Here is an 11,551-nt window from a genome sequence, read left to right as displayed (position 1 = left end):
CTGATCTTGATGGCCCATTCTTCTCTCTGTAAGCCAACTGCTCTGATCATTCTCTCAGCATACCGGTTGAGTAAGTATGGTAAGGGGATCCAACCCTGATGTCCACCTCTCCTCATTTTAAACCAGGCAGTACCCCTTGTTCTGCTCACACAGCGGTCTCTCGGTCCTGGTACACGTTGCAGCGGAGCACAAGGAAGTGTTCTGGAATCCCCATTCTTCTCAAGGCTCTCCAGTTTGTTACGATCCACACAGCCGGATGCCTTTAGTGACATTAATGAAATCAGTGAACATCTCTGTTATTCGCTGCTTTCAGCCACGATCCAGCCGACGTCAGCAAGGACAGCCCTTGTTCCGCATCCTCTTAGCTTTCAGCTTCCCAGCAATTCACCAAAGACCACAGTACAACAAACTGACACAGTTGGACTGATGTGTGGGACCATGTAAATTAACTGTTTGTAGTACACCCAAGGGTTGGATAGCTCCCTAACACTCTAAGTAAGGGTCATGGACCCCTAACAAGAGATTGGTCAGTTTGCCATCCCCATAGACTTCAAAGAGAGCCAATTCCAGAGCACCACGTGGGGGTGGGGGTGGGGCAAGAGAGGTCCACTGCCACAAAGTATCAAAAGTTGGGAGGAGAGCATGTCCCTTGGACCTGTGTTCCTGTGCTGAGAACCTCCTAGACTCAGGAGACAGACATACACACCGAGAACACTCCAATACAGGAGATGGCAGCAGAGAAACGGCAACAAGATAACCAGGAGGTGGGTGGGTGTGAGGTGGCACAGTGGGCTGTGGCCCTGGCGGTGTGCCCATGCACAGACGGAGATTGCTGAGCGTTTCTGGGCCGAGGCTTACTGGAGGAGTGAGTGCCTCTGGGCACTTCTTAGTAGAGCCGAAGAGCTCTGTAACACTTGCCCACACAGGGCAGAGGCCAGGGCCAAGGGCTCTAGAGGCCCGGCAGGCAGAGAGGCTGAGGGCCAAACAGCAGCCTGCATATGGGCACTGCTGGGAAGAAGCTGTCAAAGATCACGATCCTGAATCATTTCTCCTAAATGGTCACCTATTACACTCCCCCCACCTAACTGTGAGTATGGTTTGTGGTTAGTGCAGCGGTGTCTCAGACCCCCCAGCAGACGGGTGCAGAGTGGCTTGGGAGGGACAGCTGCTGTGCGATGGTCTGGGATTGGCAGTGGAGGTAGGTCTGACCGCCGCACCTTGCAGGATCCAACCTTGGGCTGGTTCTCTCCCTCGTGAAGCCAGAGGGGGCCCGGCACCCCTACCAGGCCACGCTGACAGTGGTACAACACGATGAACGCCATGACACTACCTTGTGTTTGTAAAGAGCGTTGACATGACATGTTTTGTACATTCTCCTCTGTGCCTTGGAACACGCCTGCACGCACACACACTCATGCACGCACGCATGCACGCACACTGTTCAGCACATCGCCTGGCACGTAGTCGGCACCTGCTTCGTGGCAACGGCTCTTCAGACAGGCTCGGAGCGGTGCAGTGGCTTGCTCAAGATCACGCTGCAGGTAGGCACGGATGCCCAGCCCCGAAGGCTGGGCCTTGTCCACCCCTCTGTGGAGGCCCTGAGCTGGGCCCAACGGGCAGGAGAGGCCTTGTGAGCAAAGTGCCCCTTTCAGCTGGTTCCTAGCCTCACTGGGACAGGGCAAGGGCACCTCTACCCAAGACTATGAGTGGTTGCTGTACTGTGTGCCCCCAGCCCCTCAGCCACCTCAACGCGAACCCCGCCCGGGGCTGCTGCCCCTCTCTCCCAACCCGGAACTCCCTTCTGTGTCCGCCCGGCTGACCCTGGGGTGCAAATCCAGGAGCCTCCCAGGCAGCTCCGTGGCTCCAGAAAAGCCTTTGAAGCAGCTTGAGAAAACCTTGGTCTTTATTGTCTGTGGGAAGGAAGGACAGGGAGGCCGGTACAGAGCCCTCCTCCCCGCTTCCCAACCAAGGTACACGGGTCTGAGGGGTTGGTGGTCCCTGCCCACCCTGAGAAAAAGGAGGGTGACCCCACGCAGCCTCCTGATGTTGCCACCTTTTGAGAGCCCCCTGCCCGCTCTGCCCTCCACAGGCCCCCAGCGCCCACCCTAAGCTCCAGACAGAGGCCGGCCCTGCCCTCAGCTTCCAGGCAGTGGTCCAGGGACAAGGGCTCGCTGGTCAGCCCACTGGGACCGCAGACAGACTTGAGTCCTCCTGAGGCTGATCAGGAGGGGGCTGTGCTCCGTGGAGAGGCAGCTGCTGGTGGCCGGGCCTGGCTTGGGGCTGGCACAGAAGGATTCTGGGGTAGAGAGTCCTGAGAGATGGTGGGGTGAAAAGGACGAGGACAGTGTGCATTCCCTGAGGCCCCTCTCCCAGGGCCCCCTCAAGCCTGCAGTCATCTAGGACCTGCCTCACCCTTGGGGCCTTGCAGGGTCTGCGGGCGCAGCAGGGAGTGGGCTGCAGACAGGTTAGGGGCTGCTGCTTAGCCATTGTAACCCTAGTGACCAAGAGGACAACCCCCCCCCCCAGCCAGGCTCCACAGAACTCCCTGTGCCTCCCCTCCAGCAGAGGTCACCCTAGCTCCCCTTAACCCAGGGATGCGTGCCTACCTGTACCTGCTTAAGTTGGAGCAGAGAAAGAGTGCCTGCCAGACACCAGAGCTCGCCCAGCAGGGAGGCCAGGATGCCCAGGAGGTCCAGCCAGCGGCCCACCGTCAGCAGCAGCACAAAGAGGCCACCCATGCGCACCAGTACCGTCTGCACCTGGCCTTGCATGCCCGGGTGCTGTCGCTGCTCCTCTGGGGACAGACAGGACACTGTCACATTCTGGGCTCATCCTGAGGTCCAGTGTCCCTCCCACCTGCCCATCCTCTTGCTTCCTCCTTGCCCACCTTATTCAGATGGCAACAGGGTTGGTGGGTGGAGGTACGGCTGACCACCACATCACAAGATTCTACCTTGACGGTGATTCTCCCCCATTCTCCCAGTGCCCTCGGGCACCAGGCACTCTGCTCACCTGCATTCCTCCCCGCCCCTCTGTTCTCCTGCAGTCTAGTTGTCTAAGGGCAACAGCACTGCCACCTGCCAGGGCCAGGGCATCCTGACATCCATGTCCAACATATCAGTAAGCTTAGGAACTCTTTTTGTGAGGACACACCCTCAGCACCTTTGGCCGCTTCCACTGCCCCACCCCGGTCTAGTCCCCTTCACTTGTCCCCAAGGGCCACCGAGGCGGCCCCTTCTCTGGACACCTGGCTTCTGCTCTTGCAGCAGACACAGCGACCTTCTGAGGCATCAACTAGACCAGCAGTTCTTAACCGGTGGGTTGCGACCCCTTTGGGGGTCGAAAGACCCTTTCACAGGGGTCGCCCGATTCATCACAGTAGCAAAATGACTATGATGAAGTAGCAATGGAAATAATGTTATGGTTGGGGGGTCGCCACCACATGAGGAAGTGTATGAAAGGGCCACGGCATCAGGAAAGTTGAGAACCACTGAACTAGATGGACTCCTTCCTCTGCTTCCTGGAGGAGACTTGTAACTCCTTCTCTTGCCTTAGGCGGTCTTGCCCGCTCTAACCCCAGCCCCTGCTCCAAGATCACTCCCTCAGCTCGCCCCTCTCACTCCAGCCAGTCTGGTTGTCTTCTGCTCACTGCGCTTGCATGCTCACCTGACCTCAGGGCCTTTGCACTTGCTGTTGCCTCTGCTGAAGCAGCTCTTCTGGTCCCCTCCTGCGCTCCCCATCCCATCCCTGCCCCCACCCCCACCTGCAGTCAGGGGGCTCTTCCTACAGCCCAGACCTGACCCTTTTTAGAGGTGTCTCCTCAAATTGGCTGGCCTGATGATGACATCACAATTCGGTCCCTACACACTTGGCCAGCCTTAGCCCTTCCCAGGTTCCTGAGGTGATGGCCAAGCACCATGCTCTCCCTCTCTCCTCTGGGCTCCAGTCCCCTTCTCTGCCCTCTTCCCTCAAGGAGCTCCCCTGTACAACACCCCTTTTCTGAGCTGCCCCCTGTGTTACCTCTGCCACCGGCACAGGAGCTGGGGGTGGGTGGGGGTCTGACTGTTGCCCCCTCAGGGCCCAGCATGGGGCTTGGCCCAGGCCCTCTGGGGTCCTCACCCTGCATGTAGATGACCAGCAGCGTGTAGCAGATGGTGAGTGGTGTCCAGAAGCGCACGGCCTCCGAGGCGGTCAGGAAGTCTCTGTTGATGAGAGCCACGGCCGCCAGTTCACCCACAGCGAAGGCCACGGTCAAGGCTCGGCCCAGCAGCTTGGGGAGGTCGTGGGCACCGGCCAGCAGGCCCAGGCACAGCCCGCAGTAGCGCTGGCTGCTGTGTAGCTCATAGAGGCGGTAGACGTGGCGCCGGAGACGCCGGGCCCCTCTGCAGAGCAGCGTGGCCAGCCCGAGGGCCAGCAGCAGGTTCAGGGTACGGTGCGGGGCGCCCTCCTGCAGGAAGCTCAGGCCGCAGCTTAGGCTGCAGCCCAGCGAGTACTGGCACAGCAGGTAGAGTTGCAGCCTCTCCTTGCCCTTGGAGCCCTGCAGGGATAGCGGGAAGGTAGGTGAGGGGCCAGGTGGTGGGGCCAAGGGGCTGTCAACGATTTGATGCTTCACTGTACAGAATCCATAGAGACCTGTGGTCTCAATCCCAACAGACACTGGGGTTTATGGGACTATTTGTTTCGATTTCAATCTTATGGTTTGAAAACCCCTCTGCTGGCTGAAGAGTACTGGGTCAGCAAGAGAGTCAAGCCAGGCTCTGCCCCCTGCTGGCTGCTGCCGGCCACAGGCCTCCCCACCCCTGACTGCACTCCCCTAATCATACCCGGAGGTGCAATGGAGGCAATGCGCTCCGAGCATTTAACCCCCGGAAAACCAAACAGACTCATCCCCACCGACTCAGTCGGACTACAGGACGGAGCGGAACTGCCTCACAGAGACTCCAAGGTTGTCCATCTGTCGGAAGCACACGGCCACATCTTTCTCTGGAGGAGCAGCGGCTGGTGGGTTTGCACCCCTGACCTTTTGGTTAGCAGATGAGCACTCAACCACCACGCCAGTAGAGCTCCCTGGTGGAGCACAGTCCAGGTATTCGGAAATTCCTGAGACCCAGTCTCACAGAAAAGGGGGTGGTGGAAGGACTGGGATCTCCCCATGGGTCTCAGGGGGAGTTCCCGCCTGTCCCAGGGAGGAAAACAGCCCTGAACCAGCCCTGATGAGTCAGAATCTATCTACCTTTCAATCAGACCGCCAGGTGATTCTGAGCGACTCAGAGTGGTAGTTAAAGTGTGGAGTCTGATAAGCCATCAGGAGCCTGGTGGCCCAGTGCAAGGCCAGCAGTTGGAAACCACCAGTTGCCCTGCAGGAGAAAGACGGGGCTGGCTTTCTACTTCCCTAAAATGTGACAGCCTGGGGAGCCCACAGGGGCAGTTCCCCCCAGCCCTGGAGCGCCTCTGTGAGTCAGCATCAATGAATTCCTGGGTTTTCAGGGGGTGGGGATGTGCCTTCTCAGCAGGGGCCCGCTGGGACCAAGGCTGCCAGGAGCCCCAGAGTGGTTCGGCCACCGCCCTGTGGTGGGGGGTGGTCTCACCTTGCCCAGGGACAGTAGCATGGACACCGCCCGGAGAGAGAACTCCAGCACCACCAGGGCTGCCACGCGGGCCCCCACGAAGGTCAGGATCAGGGCGAGCCCCGCCAGGTGCACGGTCTCCAGCGAGGCCCACTGCAGCCGCTCCTCTTCAAGCTGCCGCCGCTCTGGGTCCCTGCGGAGGGAGGGGCAGCGCGGGTGGGCGGGGCGAGGAGGCGCCGAACCCCAGGCAGGGAGGTGGTCTCTCGGCCCGTCCTCCCCAGGGGTTGGGCGGTGCTCAGGGAGAAGCGGGCACTCACTTGGTACAGCGTACGAAGAAGTACACCTTCAGGAGGCTGCTGAGGATGGAAACTCCGCAGGCCCCGATGAGGCCTGGGGGGGGAGGGGCGGGAGGAGTGCTGGATGGGGGGGCAGCCCGGGCACCCCAGGCCTATGTGGGAGGGGTCCCGTGTAGCTCCAGCGGGCAGGGGCGGGGCTGATGGAGCCGCTCACCTTGCAGGAGGGCATCCAGGAGGTTGGAGCCCCACTCGAGAGAGGGGAGGCCAGGGAGCCACGAGGGGAGGGCCAGCAGCGAGAACATGGCTCCCAGCTCCCTGGTAGCCCAGGCAGGGCAGACTGACGTCACTGAGCAAAGGTGTCCGCCAGGACGGGAGGGGCAGGTCAAAGGCCCACAGGAGGACGCCCCCAAGGGAGAGCCAGGAGGAGAGGCCAGGCCTTAACCCTTCCCAGGCCGCAGGAAGGCAGAGCCTCAGCTCCAGGGACTTGAGTCCGGGCTGGCTCAGGAGCTCCCCATCTGGGGCAGTGTGGGTTGAGGGCATTCTTTGATCCTGTGGAAGGCCAGCATCCACTTTCCCACCCTCCCTACAGCTGGGGCCCCACAGCACCTTCCTGAAGCCCAGGCCTCCCCTCAGGGTTGGGCACCCCTTTCTCTGAGCCTGAAGGCTCAGAGCACCCTCTCATCCCAAGGTCCAGAAGAGGGGCGCTATTCCCCCAAGTCCAAGGTCAGGCTCTGCTTTCCTGTCCCAGGACTGAGCCTCTGTCCCCCCACATCCTGAGGTCTGGGGTCTACTCCTAAAGCTTGAGAGAGACCTGGGGTCCAGTTATTCCCCCCTACTCCCCCGCCCACCAAACCTGAGATCAGGGGTCTACTGCCATAATCTGAGATCAGAGTTACCCCCCACAGCTTAGATTTGGGGTCTACCTCCCCCAGCCTGAGATCTGGGGTCTACAATCATAATCTGAAGTCTGGAGTTACCCCCCACAGCAGAGATCTGGGGTCTACCCCACCTCCCAAGCCTGTGATCTAGGGGGTCTACTTCCCACAGCTGACATCTGGGGTCTACACCCCTCCCACAGCACGATATCTGGGGGCCTACCCCCAACAGTCTGAGGTCTGGGGTCTGTCCAATCCTGGCCCTCAGAGGTCAGTAGCCTCAGTTCTGGGGTGTGGCTAGCTGAGAGCGGGCTTCCTGCACAGCCCCTGGCCTCCCGTTCCTCAAGCCTGGGCCGTCGCCTTGACATTCCCCCTGCGTCCACTAGGTGGCAGACCTCACTGGTGTCAGACTGGGTGGTGCTGGCCCCAGGGAATCCAGAGAAAGAGCAGGGAAGGGTTCAGGGATGGGGGACACAGGCCCGTTGCAGAGAGGAGCCATCCGAGTAAACAAAATAGAAAACTTTATTGATTTGGAGTGTGTGGTAGCGGCGGAGTGGGGGTGGAGGTAAGCTCCTGGGGCTCTGCTGGTGGCAGACACGGGAGGGCCTGGCAGGGAAGGGGGTCCCGGTGCCTGTCCCTTGCAGGGCCTTGGGAAGGGGCCCACAGGGAGGGGAGGGAGTGCTGCTGGGGTTCAGGGGCAGGCCCTAGCTCATCTCTCACTTCATGCAAGTCCCTTTCCTTCTGCAATCCTCGTCTTCTCCTGTAAATCATGGGCATCTCCCAGGCCCCTTTCCGAACTGTGGAGAGGCCAGGTGCAAACGCCCACATGGGCTGGACACCTGGCTGCTGCTCCAAACTCATGGCCAGCCAGTCTGTGCCAACCTGTAGCGGGCCCCATAGGCCAGGGCAGAGCTGCCCCGTGAGTTTCTGAGGCTGTAACTCTGCACAGGGGTCGAAAGCCTCATCTGTCTCTAGATGAGTGACAGGTGGCTCAAACGGTTGGCCTTGAGGTTAGCAGCTCAACTCGTCACCAAGGCCACCAGGGCTCCTGAGCCCGGTGCCTTGGCCTCACTATGCACCTCAGGCCTACCCAGGGGTACAGTGAACCCCACCTCAAGGACACAGGTCTAAGGTCAGAACTGAGTTCCAGTGCTGCCACGTCAAAGCTACGTAGCCTCTCTGAGCCTCAGCTTCATGCCAACAGAAGATTTAGTGTTACGGAGCCCGGCTGGCTCCTTAACTAAGTGGCTAAGTGTTCGGCAGCTGCTCATCAGCAGGCTGACAGAGGTTCAAGCCCACCAGCTGCTCAAGAGAAAGAGGTAGTAGTCGACTCCGACAGAGATGACAGCCTTGGAAACCCACAGGGGCAGTTCTACTCGGCCCTACAGGGCTGCTGGCAATTGGAATTACTCGACAGCAATAGGCTTCCATACTGCTTGGAAGCCTCTGGGTGGTTTAAACAGTGAATGTGCTCTGCCACTGACTGAAAGGTTGGAGGTTCCAAGTTGCCACACCTCCTCCACCCAGGTACCTCAGAAGAAAGGCCTGATTATCTACTCCCAAAAAAACAACCCCCCCCCAAAAAACAGCCATTGAAGACCCTGTGGAGCACAGGCCTATGCTGACACATCACGAGTTGGAGTTGACTCGATGGCGCCGTTTGGGTGGGTTCTTCTTCCTGCTAATCAGCGAGTTGATGCATATCATATGTCATCACCCTACTTAAGGGAGTGCTCCCTACCTAAGGGAGTGCTCCATGGCCCCCAGCGAGCGGTTGTCCTAACAGTGAGTAAGGCTGTGGGTGGGCAGAGTTAGCCATAGATACAGAGGGGAGAGAACTTTCCAAACAGAGTGGGGAAACACCCTGGGCCTGGTTGGGATGGGAGGTGGGTGGCCTACAGCCTGTGGCCTGCTCTGGGAGGGCCAGCCCCTGAGGTGTGGGTGAGTCCCTAGGTGAGTCAGTACCAGTGGAGGGGGAGGGGAGGTGCCTAGGTGCCCTGTTGCTGGGCCCGCCCGGCCAGTTTCCGAAGTTCGTCCCAGAACAGCATGCTGAGGATGGTGTGGGGGCCCAGCCGCACGTAGGCGGGACCCAGGCCCTTGTACAGGGCCAGGGGGCCCTCCTGTCTCCAGATCTTCACCAGGCAGTCCGCAAGGCCTCTGTACAGCTGGCCCTGGGGAAGGACACGTGTGGGCGTCACTACAAGGGCTGAGGTCCCTGGTTGGCCCACTGGGGGTGCCTGTGACCAGGCTGGCACACACACAGCTCTTTGTGCCAATCAGAGGTGGCTTCCCACTCACATCGGGCCACTTATACAAAAGTGACCTTCTGGGCTGCAGAACAAGAAAAGTGGCCCTTACAGCAGGCAGCCTTGGCCTCATACCAGGGGCTTGGTACGACTAGTAGGATACTGGCAGGTGCCGCCCCTAGTGTCCTTTGGCAGGCACCTCTGTATTGGGTACAGCCTGCACCACAGTGAGGCCGGGCCTATGTGGACCTGGGTAGGGAGGCCAGCAGTCCCATGGGCAGGCAGCTGAATCAGGAGGGATCCCCAGTCTGGCTCCTCTGCCTGTGAGCTGGTGACCTCAGCCAAGTCACTGGATCTCTCTGGGCCTCCCTTTGCTCATCAGGAAAGTGGGGGTGCTAGAAGAATGGAGTCAGGTCCTGACAGGACAGCAGTTATGAGGGGTGTGGGACACAGGTACTGCTCAGGAGCAAACTGGATCATGGTGCTGCATGTGTGTAACCGTGTGTGCATGCTCGTGCATGCATGTGCTCATGTGTTCCCGCACCCCATTCTGCCCCACCGCGTCCCGGCTCACCCTGCCAGCTCCATCCACGGGCTGATTGTACAGTCTCGTGCTGACCACATCAAAGGGTGTCATGACTGCAGCCACAGCGACACTGCTGATCATTCCCCCAGCCAGGGCCACCAGCCAGCTTTCTTCCGGGAGCCACTGTGGGGACAGTACAGGCTGCTGACCCCCTTGCACCGACTCTCTGTGGTGACCTGCCCCACTCCCAGGGCACAGGGGCTGAGAGCTGGCCCAGAGGAGTAGACGGCTCCCAGCCATCCTCCCAGCGCCATCAGAGTTTCAGGGTTCACCAAGGGTAGAGACAGGCCCCCGCCTCCCCCCCTCTGCTCACCTATCACTCCCCCTAGAATTCCCAGTGTTTGGGGACCTGTCGAGGATGGGAGTCCAGGCTTACTGAGTCCCTCACCTGCTGCTCCTGCACCCAGGCCTTGGCGGAGGCGAAGGTGGCCAGCTGGGCAGCAGAGCCCACCATGACTCGAGGCACAGCTCCACCCACGCCTCGCCATAGTCCCGTCAGGCCCTGCTGTCGCCAGATGGTCTCCAGGGCTCCAAGGACCCCCTGTGTGGGGAGGGCATGTGTCAGTGGATGGTCCTGTCCAGCCCACCCAGCTCCACCCGGGGGCTCTCACCTGGTGATGGTGTTGGTGGCCCACAGCCATGGCGGCCACTGACTGGGCCTGCAGCTGCGTCTTGACCTGTCAGAGCGGCAGGGACAGAGAGGTTTCTGGGTACAAGCCTTGGAGGGTTGTGTGTGTTGAGGGTACCCTCCCAGGGCTCCCCAAATCCTGGCTGTGATGGCCCCACACCTAAGCTGGGGAAGGGGGCTGTAAGGGTGAGGGTCTGGAGTTGTGTGACCTGGACATGACCGTCACTTAACCTTCCCTGTGCCTCAGTTTCTTCTCCAGGTCCCTGGAAGAGCATTCTAAGCTCAGGACTAGACTGCTGTCCAGTACACAGCCCTTTGCTGGACACCACAGGGGGCCCTCGCTCATACCATGCACAGGGCACACAGGAAGAGGGTGACAATGCTAGGACCTTAGATACCACACCTCCTGCCACCCTTAGCCCTGTCCTCTGGCTCAGGGACCAGGAGGTAGTGAACTCAGGATCAGGTGCCCAGGGCCAAGGGCAAATTCCAAGCCTGGGCTGGGAGTAGCCTCACCCAGCTGGCCCCACCTGGGACAGGTCCTCTGCAGGGACCCTGGAGGGAGTTGGGTGTTGGCGTGGAGGTGGATGAGACCACTCACCAGGTAAGCAGGGCTCCCCACGAAGGCTCCCAGCGCCCCTGCTATGGCGCCCGCCACCATGGTGCCGCCGGGCTGCTGGGCGAGGCCAGCCTGACACGCCAGGCTGTAGCAGTAGAAGCGGACACCGTTCATGAGGGCCTGGTAGAGGAGGCCGGCGGCCAGTCCCTTCTGCAGACCCTGCAAGCCGTCGGTGCGGGCCACGGCGGCAGCCGCAGCCACAATGCCGCGGTAGGGCCTTGGGTAGGTGCCCCGGGCCCGCAGCTCCCCCTGCAACTGTAAGCGCGTCTTCACCACCTCCAGGGGGTTGGTGAAGACACAGGCCAGGCAGCAGGCCGAGGCGCCCAGCACCAGGTCCACAGCTGGGGACACCGGCTCCATGGCCTCGGGGCCAGGGGCCGGCTGTGCCGGGCTCAGGGACATAAGCTCTCGGCTGGGGGTGGTGGCGCTTAGGCTGTTTGTGCCCGCGGAGGGCCGCAGGGCCAGGGGCCGAGGGCGCCCAGGCGCATGTCTGGAGGGCAAGCGTCCCGGTGGAACAAGTCCGCGGCTGCCGGGCGTCCGGGTCTATCTCGGGAGTCCACCTGTTGCGATCTGCCTGCCGGCCCCGCGGCCAGAGCTCGGGACACGCCCCCGCCAGTTCCAGCCAATCCCAGCGGCCTCTGATGCCACACCTCCTGGCCGGGGCGGGCCCTGGGCCCTGGGATCTGGGGGAAAGGTCTCAGGGGTCTGAAAGCCAGTGGGGTGAGAGGAGCCCC

The 11,551-nt window shown here is 60.8% G+C and overlaps 2 protein-coding genes across 2 annotated transcripts; both read right to left on the bottom strand.

Annotated features, from left to right (window-relative positions):
- Positions 1-1,901: 1,901 nt before the first annotated feature.
- Positions 1,902-6,165, bottom strand: TMEM82 (transmembrane protein 82). Its single transcript, XM_075538350.1, has 6 exons — positions 6,078-6,165; positions 5,885-5,957; positions 5,589-5,760; positions 4,120-4,537; positions 2,607-2,794; positions 1,902-2,311 (listed from the first exon to the last, which is right to left on the bottom strand). Exons 1-6 carry the CDS (start codon positions 6,163-6,165, stop codon positions 2,222-2,224), a joined length of 1,029 nt encoding a protein of 342 aa, XP_075394465.1. The 3' UTR covers positions 1,902-2,221.
- Positions 6,166-7,275: 1,110 nt separating this feature from the next.
- On the bottom strand, positions 7,276-11,192 carry SLC25A34 (solute carrier family 25 member 34). The gene is made up of 5 exons (XM_075538344.1): positions 10,800-11,192; positions 10,182-10,247; positions 9,959-10,111; positions 9,559-9,693; positions 7,276-8,909 (listed from the first exon to the last, which is right to left on the bottom strand). The coding sequence occupies exons 1-5, from the start codon at positions 11,175-11,177 to the stop codon at positions 8,727-8,729; spliced, it is 915 nt and encodes a 304-aa protein (XP_075394459.1). The 5' UTR covers positions 11,178-11,192; the 3' UTR covers positions 7,276-8,726.
- Positions 11,193-11,551: the final 359 nt, after the last annotated feature.

Source organism: Tenrec ecaudatus, chromosome 1 (genome assembly GCF_050624435.1).
Source record: "Tenrec ecaudatus isolate mTenEca1 chromosome 1, mTenEca1.hap1, whole genome shotgun sequence".
Classification (NCBI taxonomy): Eukaryota; Metazoa; Chordata; class Mammalia; order Afrosoricida; family Tenrecidae; genus Tenrec; species Tenrec ecaudatus.
This window is presented reverse-complemented; position numbering and strand designations above follow the sequence as displayed.

Bases quoted from the DNA above. Each gene is read 5' to 3' on its own strand.
- TMEM82 (XM_075538350.1), bottom strand. From the start codon at position 6,165: ATGTTCTCGCTGCTGGCCCTCCCCTCGTGGCTCCCTGGCCTCCCCTCT. The intron at 5,958-6,077 runs GTGAGCGGCTCC...CTCCCCCCCCAG, and splicing joins CCTGGATGCCCTCCTGCAAG to GCCTCATCGGGGCCTGCGGA. The intron at 5,761-5,884 runs GTGAGTGCCCGC...CTCCCTCCGCAG, and splicing joins TTCTTCGTACGCTGTACCAA to GGACCCAGAGCGGCGGCAGC.
- SLC25A34 (XM_075538344.1), bottom strand. From the start codon at position 11,177: ATGGAGCCGGTGTCCCCAGCTGTGGACCTGGTGCTGGGCGCCTCGGCC. The intron at 10,248-10,799 runs GTGAGTGGTCTC...CCGCTCTGACAG, and splicing joins TGGGGAGCCCTGCTTACCTG to GTCAAGACGCAGCTGCAGGC. The intron at 8,910-9,558 runs GTGAGCCGGGAC...GTCCTTCCCCAG, and splicing joins CCGTGGATGGAGCTGGCAGG to GGCCAGCTGTACAGAGGCCT.